The sequence below is a fragment of the Rhipicephalus microplus genome, chromosome 5, assembly GCF_043290135.1.
Source record: "Rhipicephalus microplus isolate Deutch F79 chromosome 5, USDA_Rmic, whole genome shotgun sequence".
Taxonomy (NCBI): Eukaryota; Metazoa; Arthropoda; class Arachnida; order Ixodida; family Ixodidae; genus Rhipicephalus; species Rhipicephalus microplus.
The window spans coordinates 151,472,722-151,495,874 of NC_134704.1; the positions used below are offsets into that span (position 1 = coordinate 151,472,722).

At 44.8% G+C, this 23,153-nt stretch overlaps 1 protein-coding gene across 3 annotated transcripts in view; it reads right to left on the reverse strand.

The window, feature by feature from the left end:
- LOC119173675 (hepatocyte growth factor receptor-like) overlaps positions 1 to 23,153 on the reverse strand; it is a 181,491-nt gene that overhangs the window by 119,387 nt on the left and 38,951 nt on the right. For all 3 annotated transcript variants that reach the window (XM_075896063.1, XM_075896064.1, XM_075896065.1), the window contains exons 2-3: positions 2,915 to 4,139; positions 1,965 to 2,141 (exon numbers count right to left, since the gene is read on the reverse strand). In XM_075896063.1, the coding sequence (XP_075752178.1) occupies positions 1,965 to 2,141; positions 2,915 to 3,970 (1,233 nt within the window). In that variant the 5' untranslated portion in view covers positions 3,971 to 4,139. The remainder of the gene's footprint in view (positions 1 to 1,964; positions 2,142 to 2,914; positions 4,140 to 23,153) is intronic.

The window sequence follows — 23,153 nt, forward strand, 5'->3', positions numbered from 1 at the left end:
CTGGTACAAATTTCTCTGAGCAATGAGCATCGCATTGCAGAAGCAGCAGTTGTTCAATGGCGTACAGCTGGTTTCACGCCAAATGATATGAGGAAGGGGCTTCTTGATGAAGAGAAGGCACTTAATGTTAATTTCGTACTTATCTTGTAAACTCCACGTGCCGGCCATGATTATAACACTTCGCTGAAATATTCACAAGACAAGTTTCCTGTACGTAGACTGTGCTTGTTCAACAAGCCCGAAGGATAGGCCAGGACCCTTTTAATGATAACTGGTGAATAACGGCGCGAGAGCATGAGTGACTTAATATGCCAGGGCTTTCGTGGCCCAATCGAAATTTGGGAATGCGCTAAGTGAAAAATTAACACCGAAAAGCTTTGGAATTAGGGAAAGAGTATGAAATATGGAACTGAGCCTCTACAAAGTCCAGAGGTGAGCCAACAGGAAAACTTGGAGGTTGGCCAAATTTGGGAGGGTCGCAATCAAAATTTCGGAATAGTGCAACAGCAAAAGGTTACAGTGGATCTAATTAGAAAGCAGATCAACTATTGCAGTGCACTATTTAAAAGTCTGGAGGTAGACAAACTGCTGGACCAAATTATTGGATGAGCCTAAATTGGAAGTTGGGAGCTTGGTTTAGCTGAGGCCAGAAAGACGCATTTAGAAAACTTGAGAGTGGATAGTTGGCTACGGCTGTTTAGAAATAAACACCGGTCTCCTCAAGTACGGCCGGAAAAGTGACTTTATATCATGGTCTTTGCCACGCTACATAAGGACGTCGACGAGCGCAGCTGTACAATGACAATAATAAAGAAGAGAACCGGTGCACCCAAAATTGTGAATAGTGTAATTATCTTGTGAAATGCTAATATAACGCAATTCTCTCATGCAAAAAAGTTGTCGGCCCTTCTCCCACGGGAGAGAGTACAGAAAAGCAGGGAGAAATTTTTACTGGCAAACTGTGAACATGTGGGAGTACGAAACTTATGGGTGTGGTGATTCGAAGGTATTATGTGAATGGGTGAAATGCAAAACGTAATAGGGCGTTGGGTCAACCGCAATACTTGCAGGCTAGGTTTAACTTGGCGGCGAGCCAACGTGAAAATTAGGGGTGAGATCAACTGGAATTGGCGGTTAGGGCAATGTTTGAGGCTGGGTGAAATAGAAAATTGGAGGGGGGGGGGGGGAGGACCGAATTTCAAGCAGAGCTGAAGGGGGAATTTCCAGGCAGGCATGACTGTGGGCTGGGTCAACTCATCAATTAGCGATGGAGCCAACATATTGGTGTAGGCCAACAGGAAACATGAAGGAAACATGAATAAAATAAAAAAATGCAGGGTTGCCTGGTTCTGAGGGTGGGCTAAGTGGAAAACATCTAGGTGGGTCGTAATTGTTTGGGCCCAATATGAGAATTCGGTAACGTGAATTTTTCGGGTCAAAGTTTGCCTGTGGACAAACTGAAAAAAACTTGTGCGTGGGCCTGAATTAGGGAGTGATTGAAGTATAAAATCTTTTTGATAGTCCATTATTCCCAGATAAGCCAACCGAAAGATTTCGGTGAGAGTCAGAATTAGAGTTGCTCAGCTCGAAAAGTTGGGGGTTGGACGCTGCCTTAGCGCTATAAATGCATGAACGTTTTGTGCAGATGATTAATTTCATTGTACAGTCACACGTGCTTACTCAAAAAAGCATGAGGTGGACAATTAAAATGAAAAGTAGTCTGACAATATATCAATTTCTAAGTTACATTGTACATTGAAGTTATTACATATGGCGGAAACTTTTGGTTTACCATTTGTTCGTTCAGTAATGAAAAGCATAGCTGACTACCCGAAACAGTCTTGAAAAGAGAAGTTAACCGCTGTTATGTAATAAAAAGAGCAGTACAACAATGTTGGAGACTGACAGGTGATTAGTATTCAAATGCATGAAACGCCTAGCTTTTAAGCACTGCACTTTCTCACCTTATGCAGATTTCCTTTTCGGTCACCAACCCACGCCACAGTAGTTCCATTCTGCTGTGTCACTGTCAGCGATGTTACTTCGCTTTCAAGAGAGATGATCGATGTGCCCAGCAGTGGAGTAATGCCTTCAATGTAATCGTTGACACTCGGAGTGCAGAAATCGTTGTTACCAGGCTTCTGGAAACGCAAGTTCAACGCAGCTGTCCTGGCCGAAGCAATATTAAAATTGCAAACTGAACTGCAAGTGCAATATTTAAAGACAATGTGCTCCTTCTGCTTTCTACGCACCAGACCATTTTGTTCTTAATTTTTACTGCAATATTTTACTCGTTACCACAATGCCGAACACAAAGTGCCCCCGCTTGCGTCGTACATTGGCTCTCTTCTTGCAATATGATCAGGCTTCTTAAACACGGAAAAACTTCGTTGCATGTCATTTCGTGCAATTTATCCAGACAGTAAATGTATTAGAGCAAGAAGTGTGTTTGAGGGTATGAAGTCCTGCCCAGCGAGCACATTTATAGTTTCGATGTAATATAGCGCCTACTTGTTATTCTCAGGCTAACTCTACTAAGAAGAGATGAAACATGTGGATAGGCAAGGAAGTGTCCTTGCTTGTGTCGTATCACGCTAAAGCTCTGTAAAACGTTGTGTGTTCAATGATATTCTGCTTCCCCTTAGGCCAAGTAATTGAACGCGAAATGATCTAGTGGTTGACAAACAATCTAAAGCAATCATTGAGTGCATGAAAGCAGCCTCCAAGTGGCAATTTAAAGTGCCTAAAACACACATTATCTTTTTTCATGAATTTGCGGCCAATATGAAACCATACATAATAAGACAAGATTAAGTGCTCCGAAAGATGAATAGCGGTTACGTCACCTGAGTGGAACATGGACCTGCCTCACGCGAAATACTTAGCTGTGCACAAACCTGTTACGTTTACTCACGTCAATTTGACATGTCAGGTCGGTGCCGTTGCTGAAGAGGCGGGACAGTCGGGCTGTCTCTTGCTGGCCATCGTTACATTTCTCAACTGTCTTGCGAAACTCTTCTTCGACACGGCTCATGTCGAAAAGACAGAGAGCGAACTTGGAGCGGTTGCTTTTACCCTGATTTCCGGTGCTCGGCACGAAAGCCACGAGGAGCACTTCGTCGTCAGTGTTATCTCCACTCGTGTAAGGACCATAGGCTGCACTGGACGCGTTCATGTACTCCTGCTTGCCTTCGTGCGCGCACGTTATCAAAATCTCCGTGTACGTACGGAAAGAAGCATCACTCTCGCATACACGTGCCAGCCGTGTTTCGGGGGGCATGGGAGTCTGTGGCTTCTTCTGCACAGCCACAAAGTAGGCGAAACCCTTGTGGCTGAAACCGTGTACGTAACGAATCTTGCTGGTCTCCTTCTTGTTGCCGACTACGTTCACATACGAGGAACCCATCTTGAAGGTGTTTCGTTCGTCAAGTACCCTGGCAGACACTGCGTAAGGGTGGTACTCCAGAGGCCTATCGTCGTAAGTCGATGCGACGAACAGGACACTTTTGTTGGTGCCGAAGAAAGAGACAGTGCTCAGCCTAGAAGCGACATAGTTGACTGTGCTGTTCTTATTCATAGGCTCCGCAACCTTGAGGTCTTCTAGGGGTCTGTGAACAGAGCAAATACCCTGGGACGTCGACCCGCACGCGAGCACGTGCGGAGAGGACAACTGCAGAAGAATTCGATTGTCGTTGTCAAGTCTCGTCCTCGCGAACTTGCAGTAGTAAGGGTCAGGAGGGCACTGTGGATTGTCGTATACCGGACCAGTGGCGAAGGTAGCCAATAGAGATAAATGTTTCGCTGACAGTTTGTAGAGCACATTTCGTCCACCCACAACTATTGTGTGCTCGCTTCCAGGCAATGCTAGATATATGACATTCTGGAGGGGACCTTTAGGAGAGGAGAACTCTTGGACTGGCACCCGAGCAATCGATATTGCGAAACAAGCTGAAAGTACCAAGACTTGCATTTCACACGTCCTACACGACAGTACTATGCAGCCTAAGCGTGAGTATGGTTGAAAAGTGCTACAAGCCCTGCTTGCATGACTTCGCTGTGCTTCCCTGGCCGAAGAGTGTCTTGTTCATTGACAGGATGTCCACAGTCGCTGAAGGGAGCTCACGAATGCTCGTTCTCATCTGTGAAGAAAGAATGAAAAACACATCAGGCGTGCATGGTGATAGTGATATCACAGCGTAAGCTACAGAAACGGCCTTCTTCACCGAAGGGCCATGGCTGTGATGTAACAACACTATAGGGTCAGATGTTTTTTGTGGGTCTGAACTATACTCGCAGCCGTCGATGTCGATCCTTTCTCTTTCGACATCATGCAATCAACGTTGGCGAGTGAACTCTCCATGAAAACACTTTTTTGGGGTGCGTTTGTCCGTTGTCTTTGACCGCACTTTTTTCGTAAAAAATAAATTCAGCCAGACCTACGGCGTCAAAACTATCGGACAGCGAAACTGTTACTGCGGAAAGTCGACATCATCTCCATTAGCATCATCATAATTTCGAAAATCCTTATAATCATTTCGCTTCATTCATTCATTCGCTCCTCCATCTGGTCCCGTCCCCTGCGTTACGCAAACTATTTGGTTCTACTACTACTACTGTCGACGGTGATTGATGACACAAGGCAGACTTGTTACAGTTTCAGTTTTATTAGTTACGTATGCATGGAGTTGACATCAGTGAAGTCAAAATGCTTGATATTGGTGCTCACGGATTAAAACGTGGCATACTTTTTAGTGTCATGACAAGTATGCGCTATTGCTCAAGATAATCACTTCATGTCGCACGTAATGTGGTCTTTAAACATAATTTTGGCTCTGATCTACATGTTTAAGAGAAAAATGTGCCGACAAAAACTGAACTCAATACAATGAAGACAAAATTGTGTATGTTAATTAGCTCAAACATGGTCAGTACTGTACACTTGAGGGGTCTGCGTGCCATAAAATTTTGCCTCCAGGATGGAGCCGTGAGCGGGTCCAGCACTTTCTTAAATTGCGCAGCGCCATTGTCTACCCAAAAGTTCATTCGTCGTAATTGAATAGTACAATGACTCAGGTATCAGGAAGTCACGGATTCCTTCGAAGCTCCAGGCACATGGTTGAGTAACTGTGTTGCCAATCAAAGTTTGGGAAATACGCGTCGTTAAGGTCAAATTTATGTCTCTACACTGTATAAAATTTGTACGGACAGGCAAAAAAACGAACAGAAAATAGTAAAATAGATCAATTGACAATCGTTATCGCGCATTATCCGTTTGGGGCAAGGAATGTTTATGGCTCGTAGCTGTTTTGCCTTCTTGTTGACTGAACTTGTTATTCAGGAGTGAACACTTTGGTGTTTTTCTGTTTTGAATACATATTTCCTCTTAGGATGACAAAGATGTATTACCTTTGTGGTGATCTGCTGAAAATGGCCTACACAACCAACCACGGACGAAAACGATTCTTCTATTGTTGCTCAATATCACTTAAAACGAGTCGCCGATAAATGGACGGTTCTCTAGTGTCTGGCTTGTTATGGCTTGCTTTTCGCAATTGTGCGTAAACCGACGATGGCTGATGAAGGTAGCGTGGCGTAAATTTTCTGTGCTCGGGTGGGAGAGTTTGAGTAAAGTTGGTTCCCAACATCACGAGTGTTTCGGGACCAATGTTCAGAATTTCAAGGCTTTTTTGCAGAATCCCTCGGCCTTTCAAAAAGCGGTGTCCACTGCCCATTTCGTAGCCACTCGTGCAAGCACATGGTGGAAATAGAGGTGGCATATTTCAGCTGTTTTTCCTGTAACACGTGCGACACTGAAACAACATCTCTCGCAAGCGATCACCATTCTGAAATAAACGCGAAAGGAAGCAAGTGAGCACGACGAAGCGTAGCATGCCTCGCGAGTGGCCACCTGGCTTTCTGTTCTCGACGATACGTAAAGCAAAATGAAAACCTGCGAAACGGTTCCGCTACTTCCAACCGACTTCCTGTATATACCACCGACCGCTTGCGCAGCGTGTTGGCTTATCGCTTTTGTCAAATATTCGTGGCCCGCACGCACATCTACACCGTGCCAAACGTGGCGTGATCACCTGGAGGTACCCGTGGTTCCAATACGGCTTAGCACAGTGAGGCGCTGCACGACCTTTTTAACATTACGAGAATGTCCCAATGCTGTGCTATCCAAAATCTTGATGGGAGCCAACAGATGAAAACGACGTAGTGAAATAATTTCCAGATGAACAGTGGAAGCGCCTCAGACTGACTGGCCGGCGCTTCGATAGAAGGACCCATCTTTTTAGGTCCTCCTATCGAAACGTCGGCCAGTCAGTCGAAGGCACTTCCACTGTTCATCTTGTGATTATCTTAATGCTGTGCTATGTGTTTTCGGGTATCCTTCTTCGGTTCCTTGAAACCGGCAAACAGCACCTTCTTTATGCCATGCAATGCCAGTGCAAACGCGCTTGTCCACGGCCGCCGTCAGTCCGCCTTCGTTCAGGGAGTGGTCGTTACGCGACGCCCCGTGAGGGGTAAAGCTTACGTTCCTGAAACTTCGCAAAGTAGTGACACTCTCCTCCTCCTCCACTCTCGTTTTTTCTCGGGTCTCCATTGTTTCGCTCTCTTTTCATACGTGGCGCCACCTGCCTTGCTCCTGCGTAGTAGCCACTGTTTCGCAAAGAGAGTGCTTTCTAGCTAGGCAGAACGCTGAGAGCATTCGCATAAGCCATCTATCTCACGCTTAATTTATTTAAACAAGTGTAACGTTGGCCTATGACAGCTCTCTTCAGAGTCGTATAGGGTATACAACATTGTAGCCACTCTGAAGCACACGGACGAGTCAAACAATTGCATTTATTAAGAGTGAACTTGTGCCTATAACTGAAAAGGCGGTGGTCGTAACACTGTATAAGAGTCAGTCGAGCTACATACAGTGTATTGTAGTCGAGCTCCAAAGAGGCCCGTCAACTGTTTTCTTTCTCTCTGTGAGAAGTTCGAGCTCGTGGTGCATACGAGCCGGGTCCGGCCCGGTGCTTGTGCCACGATGTTCTCTGCGCAGCACAACAATAGCGAATGTATGTGTGCGCTGTGCGAATGGTGATAAGTGCTTTATTCAAATGGAGGAACATGTCGCGGACATTGTGCAGAAAGCATTCACAATAGCTGTCAGGGGAAGCAACAACTCGCGTTGACGCTCCACGTGGGACGGCAATATCGCTGACGTTCAACTTTTGCGTTTGTCGAAGCATGTAAGACGCTCCAGAAGATGTAGGTCAATTAAAGTTCATGGCCTCGAACAACTGTGGTTGTTTAGTTGAGTGGTTAAACGCACCAACCATATTCCGAAAGTGCGGATCGTGGACGCATCTGACATACGAACCATACCGCTGAAGTAACTAGTTAGGGAACGAGTGAACGAGCGTGCAACCGTAAGCGAATCGTTTGGGTGAGCTTCAGTCGCGGATATAATCTTTCACAGAAAGTAGGCAGTAAATCGTCGCGCGAAACGGCACGTACACGTGAGGTTGCTAAACAATGAACGCACCCACCGACTTGGTAAGTCATGCACGCTTTGCATTGCTACCCTCGCATCGCTAGCCACCCGGCTGCTTGGCAATGTAGCAGAGTTAGTGAAAGCAATTGGCGCTGGAAAAATAACGAGCACGCGACAAAGAAAGCAAAGAAGAGCATCAGTGTTAATACAAGTTTTCACACTTCAATTTTTGCTTTATTCAAAACAGCATTGCAAAACCCTTCAAGTTCAGGTATCTTATTCTCGGTCATCCTTCCGCGTGTATGCCAAGTGCACAAAACGATACCATGAACTCATGCCAGTCGACTCTGAACGCCAAGCGAAGAACGTAACCACGTATTGTTGACGAAAAAAACAGACCCCACAGAAGCATTAATGAAGCCAGAGTCTGAGATGGCGACGCACTATGCAATCAGCTGTGACATGTTTAATCAAGTACTTCTTGCGCAAAAGGTTTAGGCACCGGACGAAACAGTCACGGACGGCCGAAACTAACTCGAACGTACACCTTCTTATGAGACATGTATACGGCGTTACAGTGGGCATCAATTTAAGCCTCGACTCATACTCATAATGAGCAACTCGCACATTAATTCGCAAAGTCGAGTCTAAAATGTTGGCCTGAAATTCTCACTTAAGATTTTCTGCAGCCATGTCTTTTGTCAAAACTCGTTCCGCTCGCTTAACGGGTGGTATTATGAAGGCTTTCTCGCCATCACTAGACTGGCTCTAGTATCAGAAGGCGGAACAGCAACCGATGGCAACCAAAAGGACGTCATTCTTGGGTGATAAGTATTTTGATGAACAACCCACACGGAAATACAAGTGCGCATCCGTACAACAGATGCACTGTACACCAGCGTGTTCGCTCTCCGAGAACATAGATGGCAGTGGCGGATCCAAAGGGGGGGGGGGGGGGGGGTAGGGGCGGTCGCTCTTCCTGAAACCTGTGAGCACCCCTCCCCCTCTCTTCATTGCGTGCCCTCCACCTGCTATCACCCATTAGGACAAATGAGTGGGATCCCTTTGAGCACACATTAACAGTATTTATGCTACAGAGTTTTTGTGCTAATAAAACCAAAATAAGTAATGACCACACCCTCCACCTCCCCCGCTCCGGTGTTACATTCGGCGATCGCCCATTCACCCCCTTTAAAATGAGTGTCTGGATGCGCCCCTGAATGATGGTAGTCGAGAGCGACTGTAAGTAAACGATCGCCGCGAGCGGTCCCACGTTACAGCATCTGGCCAATACCGACACGGCGGCAGCCACGGAGAGGTCAAAGGAGGAAAAAAAGAGGGAATGTGCATCTTTCATTACATAGGTCACTACTTAACGAAGTTCAATGGGGTTTCGGTAAGATTAGGTATAGGGCTGCCTGCGTCACACGAGCGTCCGACGCTTTCCCGCGGCGACTCATAGACACGTTTTGCTTTCCAAAATCATACGTGTGTCAAATTTGTTACTTCGTGCTCCTTCTTTGTGGCTCGAAGCAATGGCACCGCCACCTCAATGTGCTCATTACGCAGTAGCGTCACAGTGACAACTCCCCATTGGTCGCCCGTATAGCGCCATGGACGGAGACGCGCTGTGTTAGTTAATCGTGTCTCCTTCAGAGGCAGCGCGACCGCCAACATTGTGAACACGAAAAATGCAAGACACTGCCTCACTGATCAGTGCACATTTGAAAGAGAAACTACTTCATATGATTTCCGTCGTGAGACACTACATAATAGGTCCTTCGAAAGCTTCGAAAGATTTTATCGGCAAACCGTGAATTATCCACTGGCCGCCTCCGTCCGTCCGTCTGTCCGTCTGTCTGTCTGTCTGTCTGTCTGTCTGTCTGTCCATACATTCATGCGTCCATACGTCCATCTGTTCGCATGTCTGTCCATCCGCCCGTCCATTTACAAACACTACAAGTACCACCATCTCGCATCTTGTCATTATACATTATTGATATACAAGTGCCGCCATCCAGCGGCCACTCCAAGGACTAAAAAGAAGATTGGCTACTACATAAAGCAGGCACACGACCCACGCCTTAAGGAGCTTTGCCCCTAAAACATATATGTGGTATTCACCTCCGAGCAACCTTGAGCTCCCACAGCCAACGTTTCGGCTATCCGCACAGCACGTGCGCAATGTGAAAAAGGCACTACTTTCGGCCGTTATGACCAGGACCATGTACACATGTGTGTGCCTCTGCGTGATACTAAAGTTCCGCCGTCTTTTGTGCCCACCGTCCGCTATCACGTTTGATTTTGCAGTATTTTTGTCTAGCCATCGCATAAAATGAAGGGGGACAAGCCTGTGAATATCAAACCGATTAAATTTTATTCCTTGCTGAACGTTATTCGTGGTCAATGTAGCCGTACGCTGGAGGTTGTGGTGAAGCGTCGTAGCGAGCGATTCAGCCGACTTCTTCAGGCTTATTTTAACAATGATGTGGGGTGAGTGCTTGAGGGTGGTTCACCTGCGAATGGAAACTGAGTTTAGTTCGGATTCTGGCAGCTTTGAGTAATTCAGATTCGAACAAAACACGAAAATAAAGATATCATAATAACGCAGTAAATGCAGTCACTTTCAATAATTTTGCAGAGACGTCAGCGAAAATTGCAGCACAGCGTAGTGCTTAACCTTAGACTATTCATAATAATACATGCGCACCTAAACAAGAGGCCCATGCTTTTGTTTTTCTCGCTAAAGTGACCTGGCTCAGTACACTTGCGTCAAATCACAGGTGGCTTGTAAGCTTGCTTTAGTGAATAATTTAACGGTCCAGATACTTTTCACTCGATTTCTCAAAGCTGGGGGTGAGCCAACCACGTCGAAAGTTTAGTCTCGTACGTGGGGACTTTACCACAATCTAATCTGCCCCATGCAATGGTGTTTTCACGTGTAAGTTTGTAAGCGGTGTTAAGCCCGTTCTTTCAACTAAATTCATGTCAAATTCATGGGTAAACTCGACCTTAGCGCTTAATGATAGAATATAACTTCAGATTATCTTACCTTTGCACCCACAACAACACAGTCACCGTGACTTTTCAACGAAGGTTCGTGGACAAATCCACTAGTCAAGCATCCAATGATTTCATGGCTTTTAGTCGCCCGTGCGTCACAAAACGTATCGTATATGCACCAAGCAGTCCTTCATGTCTCAGAGTTCCACCTTCAAAACAAGTTTGGTGTCTAATTCGTTCATCTCGCTCGTCGTAATGAGTGGGTCAACGCGCACTGCAGAGAGCCCCTTTGTCCGTGTATCGCTGTTAAGCATCGGTAACCGATTTCTCGGCGTACACGCTCAAGTGAGTCGAGCACGCATCACCTATGCTGCTGCAGATTCACAAATGGTAAAGTTTGTACGTTCTAAATCCAAATAAAATAAAACAGCAACGTGCCCGCAGTAACTTGTGTACACCTGCTGGAACCACCGGACTAAACTGCCGGTATGCCACCGGCTGCCGGTATGGTCAGAGGTACATTGCACTATATCAGAAATATGGTGACCTTGAAAATAGTGGCCGCGTGGTTGCCAGCACAACTGGAGCACTTTTTGCGGCCGTGCCCGCCTAGTTGACGTCACGTGAATGCAACCTATACGGCGCAGGAGAGTGTACGGAAGTGTGGCCCTCGATAGCACGCTGTTCACATAGATACAGTCGTCAGAATGTTCAACTTGAATGCTCCGCAGTAACTCGGACCACCTAGTGTGTCGTTCTGAGCTCGGGGAGTAGCACGCCCCCTGTTTCCGGTATTTCTTCGACAATGTCATTCTGACCTCACGAAGTTTTTACAGCTCTCGACACTAATGAGATTTGATTTGTGGGGTTTAACGTCCCAAAACCACCATATGATTATGAGAGACGCCGTAGTGGAGGGCTCCGCAAATTTCGACCACCTGGGGTTCTTTAACGTGCACCCAAATCTGAGCACACGGGCCTCGACATTTCCGCCTCCATCGGAAATGCAGCCGCCGCAGCCGGGATGACACTAATGAGAAAGACGGTATGTATTTACCTTAAACCAATGCTGCCCTCAGAAAACTGGTTTTGGACTAACACTTCGGAGGCCTCGCATGAACTCTAACTAAGCACGTTAACTATTGCAATTAGGTTTAACGCTACCACCCACCTGACGCACCCAGAAGGTCATTAGTACTCATGACGCTTTCTATACATTGTTCTGAAACATATGAACATGGAGCTACGGAAGTTTGTGCTTTTGAAGTTTAAGTGTCACGGTGCTGCACGTTTCATCTCCTTTATTTCCCTTTACTCTTGGTGTGTTCAGTGCGTGGACGTAGTCAAGAGGTCGATGATACCATGACACACTGCTTGTTCGAAGAACTAAATGCACCCCGCTGATGGATTCACTAGGCGGGTCCATCGAGAATAGCGCCACTGGAATGGTTTGACTGCTGCCAGCCGTGAAGCATTGGGTGGTGTTGACGAAATAATACTTGGGTACGCAGGGATAGTACGTCTGCATGTATTGGTGTCATTTCGGCAACAGAACCTAAAACTAAGCCGAGCAAGCGTCAATCAAACAATTTCTGAACACGTTGTGAAGCGCTGCAATCAAGCTTGCTGACGATTGTGCTTGTTCGGGCCATCTGTCAATATTTCATACTCTCTAGATAGTGGACATGTTGGCGATCAGCCATTTTATGATATGAAAGTTTGATATTTAAGCGAAATGAGCTGTTATTTAATGGTGCCTCATTTCAAGGCTGTGTAGATATGAATCCTTGCATGTGGTTGTTACTGGAAGCAATTCAAATGTCGGGCTGCTGACAAAGCGGGTGAAGGTCAACTTCGCTTCATGGTGGAAGGACAGTTAAACCGTTGAGCGAGAGCATTGCACAATGCAACATAAAGGGGGGGGGGGGGGAGAAGAAAGTAGCCCATGAGGCACCCCCCATGCAAAAGTTTACTGGCTTCACTTTCTTGTATGGCCAATGCGTGCTGCATTTTGAAGGTGAAAGATGAAGTTATGGTTCCTGTTTCCTACCATGGCTTTCTGGCAACAACAGAGTCACACACTGAGACAACTTATGCTCTGGCATTGCAAAATAAACTATTTAGAGAACTGTTTCCTGGCTTATAGGCTCATTGTAGTACTTTTGTTTTATGTGGTACCATGTAGACAATAGAAAAAGTCAATTATTACGTCACGTGTTCATCAGCAGACACACAAAGAAGTTTAATGAATGTTAGTAACAACAGTTCAGGTGAGCACAACTGCGCCGGGTAACCACAATCAATCGTGCGTACAAACAGGAAGGTGCCGACGCGATGTAGCCTAAAGCACTGCGACACTATCACAAACTGTTCATCTCTGATAAACTGCCCGAGTTCGCACAGATACTCTCATCCAGTCAGGAACAAAAAAAATGGCAGATCCCACGTACAGTGGGAATCAATGATATGCGAAGCACGAATGAGGAAGGTTGAAGTGTGCAAACTGTGCAGGTAATCACGCTGCCTCATATTCAGGCTGCCCGCAAAGTAAAGCTGCTGCAAAAATGCGTCGGCATGAGCTCATCCATGGAAGACAGGCGCGCCCCAATGAACCATCTCCAAACCTTGAGATTGTTCATCCTGTACATGATACACCTCAGCGGCCACCGCAACAACAGCCGACAAGCACGTCAAGAGAACCACCAAGAGAGCCGCCAAGAGCACACTCGAGAGACCACTCACGAGAAGTACCTTCAAGTAACCCAACCTACGCGTCAAAGCTACGAACGCCCACGGGACCTCTGCCGGAAAGTAGCAAAACCGACAGTGCCAGTGTTCGCCCCAACTACAACATCGAAACGCCACGTCATTCTCAACAGGCCTCAGAAAATCAACCATTCAATGGAGACCGTGCCTCTGCATCAGTCATGCAATTGATTCTGCCAATGCTTTTCGCAGCACTTAAGGCAATCCTGTCTGCTCTACCGGAAGCAAACAACCTGCCAGAAGTAAAAGCCCTGCTGCCTCTGGAAGCACTACTGTGTCAACAGTCCGGGTCAAACCTCCGACAAGTAACATATGAATAAGCGCTACAAAGATGTCTCCATATACCAGTGGAATGCCAATGGTCTTCGAAGGAAGTGTGCTGACTTCCGTAAACTCCTTCTGCAGTATAATTTTCCAATACTTTGCATCCAAGAGGCAGGAATGAATGATGATTTCCGCCTCTCCAACTACGTGATATATAAGTCATCTCGTCGAAGTGGTCCTAGCAGAGTACATTTGTGCGTCAGAAAGGACCTACCTTCTCATCAAGTTAACTCAAGTGATTCGGACTTCTCGGAATTCGTCGCTTGCAAAGTGTCCTTTGGTGAGCAGTGCTTTACAGTGATCAATTTTTACCTACAACCTTCACGGTGGAAGAGCTAACAAATATCTTCAACATTTCTCATTCATATACGTTTATATGCGGAGACTTTAATGCGCACAACATAATTCGTCGGAATTCGTCGCTTGCAAAGTGTCCTTTGGTGAGCAGTGCTTTACAGTGATCAATTTTTACCTACAACCTTCACGGTGGAAGAGCTAACAAATATCTTCAACATTTCTCATTCATATACGTTTATATGCGGAGACTTTAATGCGCACAACATAATCTGGGATAGTGATCGATGTGATGCACGTGGGAACATTGTTGAGTGTGCCGCAGACAAATGCAATTTGACAATTTTAAATGACGGCTCCCCAACTTTTCTCCGAGGGCATAATTACTCTAGTTGCATCGATGTAACCTTGTGTTCCAAAGATCTAGTGAATGGTGTGGTATGGACAACGGATGTAGAAACACGTGGGAGTGACCATTTTCCCATTCTAATAAGTCACCCCTACTTGCGAAAAGACGACACCAGACGCTACAGCAAACTGACGAACTGGAAAGCTTTTCGGCACCACCTAACAAACCAAAATAGTGAACTCACAACAGTTGAAAGGTTTACTGAATTTCTGCAAGATAATGCGAATAAACGTACAAAGAAAGTCCCGATTCCAAAAGACTATGCTGCAGTCGATGGAGAGTATGAACATCTAAGAGCCATCAGACGACGTTCAGAAAGGGCATATCGACGCAGCGGAAGTTTCAAAGCATACAAAAATGCACAGAAAATCCACAGTGTAATGCGCAGACGGCTAGAAAATTTAGGTAAACGACGCTGGCGTGATTTTTGTGGCACGCTCTCTCCCCACACACCTGTTCCAAGAATTTGGCTTGTAATTCGAGCACTTAGTGGCCCTGTATCACAGAGCTTTCCATTTCGTGCTCTTGCTGTAGCTTTGGACAAACCGGAAGCTGTGGTAGCAGATGAATTTTGTCAACTTATCAGTAGGCCCGCCGCATCACAATGTGCCTTATTTGATAATTCTGTCGCATTAGCCAGCCAGAAAATAATGCTTGCTTTTGGGCCCAGCATCCTCAGCTAGACCCTGTATTTACGTTAAGGGAGCTGCATTGTGCTATAGCATCATGTCGTCAAAAATCGGCCTCTGGACCGGACGGCATTACGTACAATATGCTAAAGAACCTTGGGCCCACAAGCACAACTATTCTTTTAGATATTTACAATAATCTATGGACGCAAGGAATTGTACCCGAGACTTGGAAGTCTGCTCGCATCATTCCGATCTTAAAACCGGCTACGACACCCTTGAACCTTGAATCCTTCCGTCCAATCAGTCTGACAAGCTGTTTATGTAAGGTAATGGAAAAAATGATTGATGCGCGACTTCAATGGTGGTGCAACAGAACTGGTGTATTTTCCAACTACTTGATAGGTTTTAGGAAACACAGATGCACAATGGATGCAATACTGGACTTAGTAACGTATGTGGAGCATGAACGCGCCTGTGGTAGTTTGACGGTCGCAGTGTTCTTGGACATCAAAAGGGCATTTGACACAGTCAGTCACACTCATGTTCTGCTGAGTATGTTGGAACATGGACTGTCCGGCAGGTATTTGCGGTGGGTATCCAAATATTTATCAGGTCGTAAAATATTCATTCAGACGAGCGAAGGAAAAAGTGCAGAACACGACGTCAGACAGGGAGTGCCACAAGGAAGCGTACTTAGCCCTCTTCTTTTCAACTGTGTTATGGCTGGTTTAGCTAAAAGACTGCCTTCCAGGTTGAAATACTCTTTATATGCAGATGATGTGTGCATTTGGGCATCTGGCACGCACATACGGTTAATTCAGATTGCATTGCAAGACGGAATAAATATTATCAACAACTTTTTAAAAGAAAGAGGAATGATTCTATCGCACGCAAAGACAGCTGTGTTGCCCTTCACCCGTAAGAAGTTGAAGAACTTTAATCTCAATTTAGAAGAAGAACCACTAATGATTGTGACACAGCATCGATTTCTCGGAGTAATACTTGATAGGCAGCTATTATGGGCACCTCACATAAAGAAACTTGAAAACGAGGTGAATACGCCAGTGAATATACTCCCCAGAATCGCTGGGACATCATGGGGCGGATCTCTATCATCCATGCTCGCTGTTCACAATGCCTTAATACGACAAAAAGTTGCATATTCTGCAGCAGTGTTACACGGCCTTTCCCGCACTTCAGAGGAGCGACTTCAAAGACTATTAGCTAGGGGACTGCGCGTCTGCATAGGTGTTCCACGAGCGACTTCCAGCAGCCTTGTCATAGCAGAGACTCGACAACCACCCTTTCCAGTCATGAGAACAATTGAAACATGCCGCCATTTTTTTCGCTTGCAGACGCAACACAGGGACCACCCATTGGCACTGGATATTTTACTAAGAGATAAAGGCAATGCTCATAACGAAGTACAGAGTAATGTACATATATTACCCGGACATGAATTTTGGAACTCTGAAATGGACTATCCTCCATGGGTACTTGTTATACCAAGCATCGAATTCTCAGTGGATGGCATTATCAGAAAGAGAGACATGTTCATCTAAGCTTCTCAACAACTAGCACTTTATCAGATACACATGCGGTATCCAGGGTACATACATATTTACACAGATGGCTCAAGTACTACAACGTCTTCAACATCGGCATTTATCATACCACAGCTCAATATTCAGGAATCGTTTAAACTATGCCGCACGACGTCATCTACAACATCTGAGCTCTTCGCTATTCTGTATGCTCTAAAGTTTATAAACTCGGTAGCAGACGCTAGAAAATGGGTACTTTTCGGTGACTCACAGGCCGCATTAAGATCACTCTCCAGTACAAACAGGACAGTAATAAGTGATAGTATGACATACGAAACGCTAAAGGAGCTCACTAAAGCAAAGAAGGCGCAACATGAGATCAAATTCCAGTGGATACCTGGCCACTGCAACATTCCTGGAAACACAGCTGCCGATGAAGCAGCACGACAAGCACATCGTAAAGACGTTACTGTTCCTTTACCGATTTCGAAAAATGAATTGCGTAGTATTATAAAGAATACAACTTTCAGAATGAGCAAAACTGCTTGGTTTGACCAAAGTACAAAGAGCTGCTTTTTATATCACATCGATCCATTTATTGAATTCAAAATTACGCTGGCATTAGATAGAAAGATGGGAACTCTAATTCACCGATTGAGGCTAGGCACCGCATACACAAAACATTTTTTGCAAAGAATCGGCAGAGCTGAAACTCCCGAATGCGATTGTGGATTTATAGATGAAGACGTCTGTCACCTTCTCATAAACTGTCCACATCATGACACGCCAAGACGCCGTCTTAAAAGCGAACTGTTCGCATTGGACCACAGACCATTTAGCATGAAAAAACTTCTGGGCCCGTGGCCAACTGGAGTTTTACAGTCCCACGCTTTAAAAGCATTAACACGTTTTTTACAAGACAGAGGGATTGCTGACAAGTATTAACAAAGAACAAGCTTTCATTTGTAACACATGTACTTATTATGTACAGTATCATGTGACACCCATCACGTGTGTGTTGTGAAATGAATGACGTGTCGACTATTATGTACATACGAGCGAATGCATCTTTATAAGGACCAGACGTGTGCTTTGTTGTTTTGTTGTGTTTTGTGTTGGTTGTTTGTGTTTTGTTGTTTCCAGAGACTTCTTACAATGACTTTCAAACATCTACTTACCATTGTGATATGTGCGTATAAGTGTGTCTTTGCATATCTGTGCCAGAGTTTTCTATTTTCCATGCACTGCTTTGTATGTTTTGCTTCAAGATACGTGTTCAAGTTTCAATCAACGGCTAAGGAGTAGCCGGCAGCATACTGGTGCGCCAACATCTCCTTCTATATCATATCAATAAAAAAATGAGGAAGGTTGATATGCCACAATTAAACCGGCACGACGTCATCAGGCGGAGGTAAATTGTGCCGTATGCCTGACTTCCACGTCATGATTACTATATTTGGACGTGTCATTTACCTTCGTCGTCTACTCACGTCACATCATACTAAATATGGTATATGTGGACCTAGTGAAAGGGCCGCGAGCGGGCTATCAGCGTAGCATGTAGTCAAGTTTTACATGACACGCATACTAAATTTGGTATCATGTGACGTGAATAGATGAAGGTAAGGGACACATCCAGACATGATAATCATGACAAGGAAGTCATGTATGACATATTTACCTCCACCTCGTAACGTTGGGCTGATTGTAAAGTGATATATCAACTTTCCTCATTCGTGCTTCGCATATCATCGATTTCCGCTGTACGTGGTATTTGCAATTTTTTTTCTTTGGTTTGTTATTGTTTTTTTATCGTTTTCCTTTGCTTGCGAACGCTGTGTTGCTAGTGAGCTGGCCCGTGGAGCAATGTGATTCCGCCATGGTAACCATGGCTTCTGTGAAAAGCACAGCCGGAACAATAGGCTGCATGTATGTGGTTATTTGCACAGCTGAAACAAAGTGCTAGTTGGAAGAATTCAAGGATATACCTGGAATGAATATATGGCTGTCAACATTTCTAATAAACATATCTCTTCCTAGCCATTCAGAACGTGGCGAGGGATGAACTGCCACACATCATAATATGCTTTCTTGGTTAAACTATCTTTCGTCACAATACCTTGCATTAGATATCATGACAAAGATTGAGAGTGACGGTTTTCAAGACATTGTTTATAATTTAAGTAAGCCTGAATCACTCCATATTTTATATGAACACCACCAAGCATTTTCTGTGGGAGAGTTGCAAAATAACAGAATTGATGATTAATTTTTGAAAGCTTGCTCGCCAGAATATTTCACGTACAGCGCTTTGTATGCTCGTTCTGCTTATTATTATCATTATCATTATTATTATCATTATTACTATTACCCTTATTATTATTATATTATTATCATTATCATTATCATTATCACTTTTATCATTATTATTATTATTATTATTATTATTATTATTATTATTATTATTATTATTATTATTATTATTATTATTATTATTATTATTATTATTATTATTATTATTATTATTATTATTATTATTATTATTATGTAACTTGCATGCTACTACAAGTGCACTGTATCCTAGTGTACGATTACCGTGTTTTGCATTGAACAGCTAGCAATGTTCCTAAGCAATATTTTGATAATTAATTCCTTCTTTAACCTTTATGCAATGCCTTCTTCTTGGTGACTTGCATAAAACACTGCGATACTACCTGCCCTCCCCCCCCCTTCATAAATGTGAAGACTGCTTTCTTTTGATTTCGTGGGATAAAATGTTTTGAAGCTTTTCAATTTTTACAGCGACACATATTCATCTTCAGCACGGTGATTTCAGCGAATATTTTCAAGCGAAACCACTAATATATCATAAAAGTGAACTTGGAAATCGTTTTCCACAGCACAAACACATATTAGTCTTCAAAAAACTGCTCCCCATAAAAATCTAAGGAAATCTAGGGAATTTTTTCCCCCCAGAGAAGGAAAACGTGGCTCCGCAGGTTAGCAGCACTGCCCAGACAGCACTGCGTCTGCTTGTCTTCGTGATGGATGGACGCCGAGCGCACTCAAACGTGCATGTGTCAACGCAACACAGCGCGGCGCGCTATCGGCGCCTGGCGTGGCATCGCCGGCGTGACACGACGAAACGAACGCCAGCGCGCACGCGTGCCGTGTCACGTCGAAGTGTATTGGCGCCATGAGCGTCGCATGTAGTCATGTTCTTACATGACAGACATTTCATAATTATTTCTACACCAGTCACATACCTTCGTCATTCATTCACGTGATGTAATATCAAATTTGGCATATGTGAAGCTAGCAAAACTGTCGTGAGTGCATGATGAGTATCGCATGTAGTCATGTTTGTCATGATTATCATGTTTGGACGTGTCATTTACCTTTGTCGTTCGTTCGCGTCACGTAATACCAAATTTGGTACACGTGAAGCTAGCGAAACGGCTGCGTGGGCATCGTGAGCGTGGCATGTAGTCATGTTGTTACATGACACGCATGCCGTGATTTTCATGTCAGGGTCTGTCGCTTGTGTTCGCCATGCAGTCATGTTATACCGTAGCAGTTTTACAACTTGGCATGTCAACAAGACCACCGCAAGAGCAGGTAGAGCATGAATGGTAAATCATGACATTTATGATATATATGTCACAATTTTCATGTTATGATCACTCACTTATATTCATCATACATTCATGTTATGGCATACCAAGTTTGATATGAACTCTATTATCGAAATGGCCAGGAGAGCTACAAGTCTCAAGCGGCGTGATAGATACGCTCAAAGTCGCCGAAGTTCGTAGAGAAATGCTTCGCATTTAAAATGCGACATTTGCCCTTAGAGCATGAGGCGATCACGCGTGTCACCGTCTCCTGCCAGCGGATGTGATGCTTGACTCATTTTTCATTCTGTTTCCAGACTTGTGTGTTTAGAATCAGCGTGTAACGATTTCGAGAAATTCGTGCTCAACCATGAGAGGCCAGCGAGCCCTCCCGATTACAGTGTCTGTTGTTTTGAAAAAGCGGGTAACGATTGAGAGTACTTGGTACTCTACTGAGGCAGAGCGTAATGCCGTCTTGCGGGCCTCACACTTGATTAAAAGCACTCCACTCGTGTGTTTAGAAAATGTCTTTAACGATTTAGAGTACGAGGTACTCTACTATGGTAGAGCGCAAAGCCTTCCCTAAACATAATGCCTACGCATTTTGCTACCGAACGCGACCTCGTACCGTAATTTGTTTAGAAAAAGTGGTGAACAATTTAGAGTACTAGGTACTCTACTATGGAAGAGCATAGAGCCGTCCCGTCACATGTAAGTGTACTTAGGACTTGAGTAACTGATATGTTTCGAAAAAATGTTGAACGATTTTGAGTACTTCGTACTCAACTATGGGAGAGCACTGAGCCGTCCCGCTATGTACACACTACACAGACAAGGGCTTGAGTAACTGATATACCGGATCCGTCGCAGTGAGTCCGTGAAACCCGTTGCATGTTCGCACACAAAACTTAAGTTATTCGGAATAGCCTCCGTAAGCGGTAGCGTTATGTCGCAGAGTTGTGCAACCTATACAAAAAGATTTAACCACAACTGAAGCACTAAAATGCATAGCTAGAACAAAATTAAGAGGCTGGTTGATCCTTTAACCAAGCGACCACGAAGTAATTAAGATGCCTCAAATGATGCTGTTTAAATGTCCGCAGCGAGTTTCCAACAAGCTATCGGTTAATAAATTGAATAGTGATGAAGCTTTCATTAAACGACCACTCACCAGGTCTCTCACCGAATTTTACTTAGACTGTGGAAGTTGATTGGAAACGTTTTGCCACAAAAATGTTTTGAATCGGTTCATTACGAGCCAAGAAAACAGTTTATTTTTTTTTATTTTTTTTTTTTGAAGCTGCGTGACGTGAGGATGACGGAAGGTGAGCTCGAAACTCTTCCTGCTCCTCCACGTAGCCTTCGCAAGCCAAATCTCTTCCCTACCTTTTCCGGCATCAGACCAAGAGGTCACGTGCGCATGACGTGCTCGAACAGAGAGAGAGAGACAAACAACATTTAATAAAAAAAGTGGTTCATCGTGGGTGGGGCCCTTCTTCTAAGGCTTCACTGGCTAAAGCGGCTCGGCGGGCCTGACCAAGGGTCGCTAGTTGGCTTCCCAGGGTCCGTTCAGCGAGTCGCGGCTCCCACGACCACGTATGTATTAGGTGCGTATTTCCAATGTCGACTGTGACAGGTCGCTCTGGACAGGTGTAGGTAATATGCGTTAGTGTAGGACTATCTCCGCACCACGGGCATGCGTGGGGATACTTTGCAGAGTACATCATGTGAAGCTTATGCAGATTTGGGATTGTATTAGTCTGCAGGCGGCGCCAGTCCCAAGCTTATGTCTATTGAGGTCCTTAAAGGGAGGTGCGCTAATGCGGCGATCTAACCTTTCTTTCTCTAAGATTCCACGCTGTCTCACTCCATCAGTATCCTCTTCAGAAGCGGGTGGTAGTGGACTCGGTCACCGAGTACTCGAGCTTGGCAATAAACAAGTTCATTGCCATCTTGCCCGTATGAGCCAGACACCAGACTGACACCTATGGTCAAAAAGGAGTTCGTTTCCCAACAGCTTTATGGCCTTTGTGCGTAATATGCTCATGAGGTACATGTGACGTGCCCGAACAAGCCCACCCTAGTGCACGTAAGTGGCGTTTTTTAAAATGCGCAGCATTTCATAGCGAACTTCGGCCACTTTGAGCGCATCCATCCATCCGTCCGTCCGTCCGTCCGTCCGTCCGTCCATCCATCCGTCCGTCCGTCCGTCCGTCCGTCCATCCATCCATCCATCCATCCATCCATCCATCCATCCATCTATCTATCTATCTATCTATCTATCTATCTATCTATCTATCTATCTATCTATCTATCTATCTATCTATCTATCTATCTATCTATCTATCTATCTATCTATCTATGTGGCTGCCTAGGACTTTTAGCTCTCCTGGCCGTTTCGATGGTGGTATCGATACCAAACTTGCTATGGCATAACATGACTGTATGAAGAACGTACTTGAGGAGTCCTAACATGAAAAGCATTACATGTATGTCATGGATGTCATGATTTACATTTTATGGTCCTGCAACTCTTGCGGTGGTTTCATTCACATGACATGTTGCGAAACTGGTATAATATGATACGACTGCATGGCGAACACAAGCGGCAGACCCTAACATGAAAATCGTGACATGCGTGTCATGTAACAACATGACTACAAGCCACGCTCATGATGTGCTCGCGGTCGTTTCGCTATTGTCACATATACCGAATTTGGTATTACAGTACGTGAATAGATGATGCAGGTATGTGACTGGTGCAAACATGATAATCATGACATGCGTGTCATGAAACAACATGACTACATGCCACGCTCACGATGTGCTGTCGGCCGTTTTGCTAGCTGCTCATGTACCAAACTCGGTATTACGCGACGCGAACTGGTGACGTAGATAAATGACGCATCCAAATATGATGATCACGACATGCGTATCGCGTAAGACTACATGCCACACTGATAATACGCTCGCGGCCATTTCGCTAGCTTCACATATGCCAAATTTTGTATCACGTGACGTCAATGGATGACAAAGGTATGTGATGGTGCAAATATGGCAATAATGAGATACGCGTCA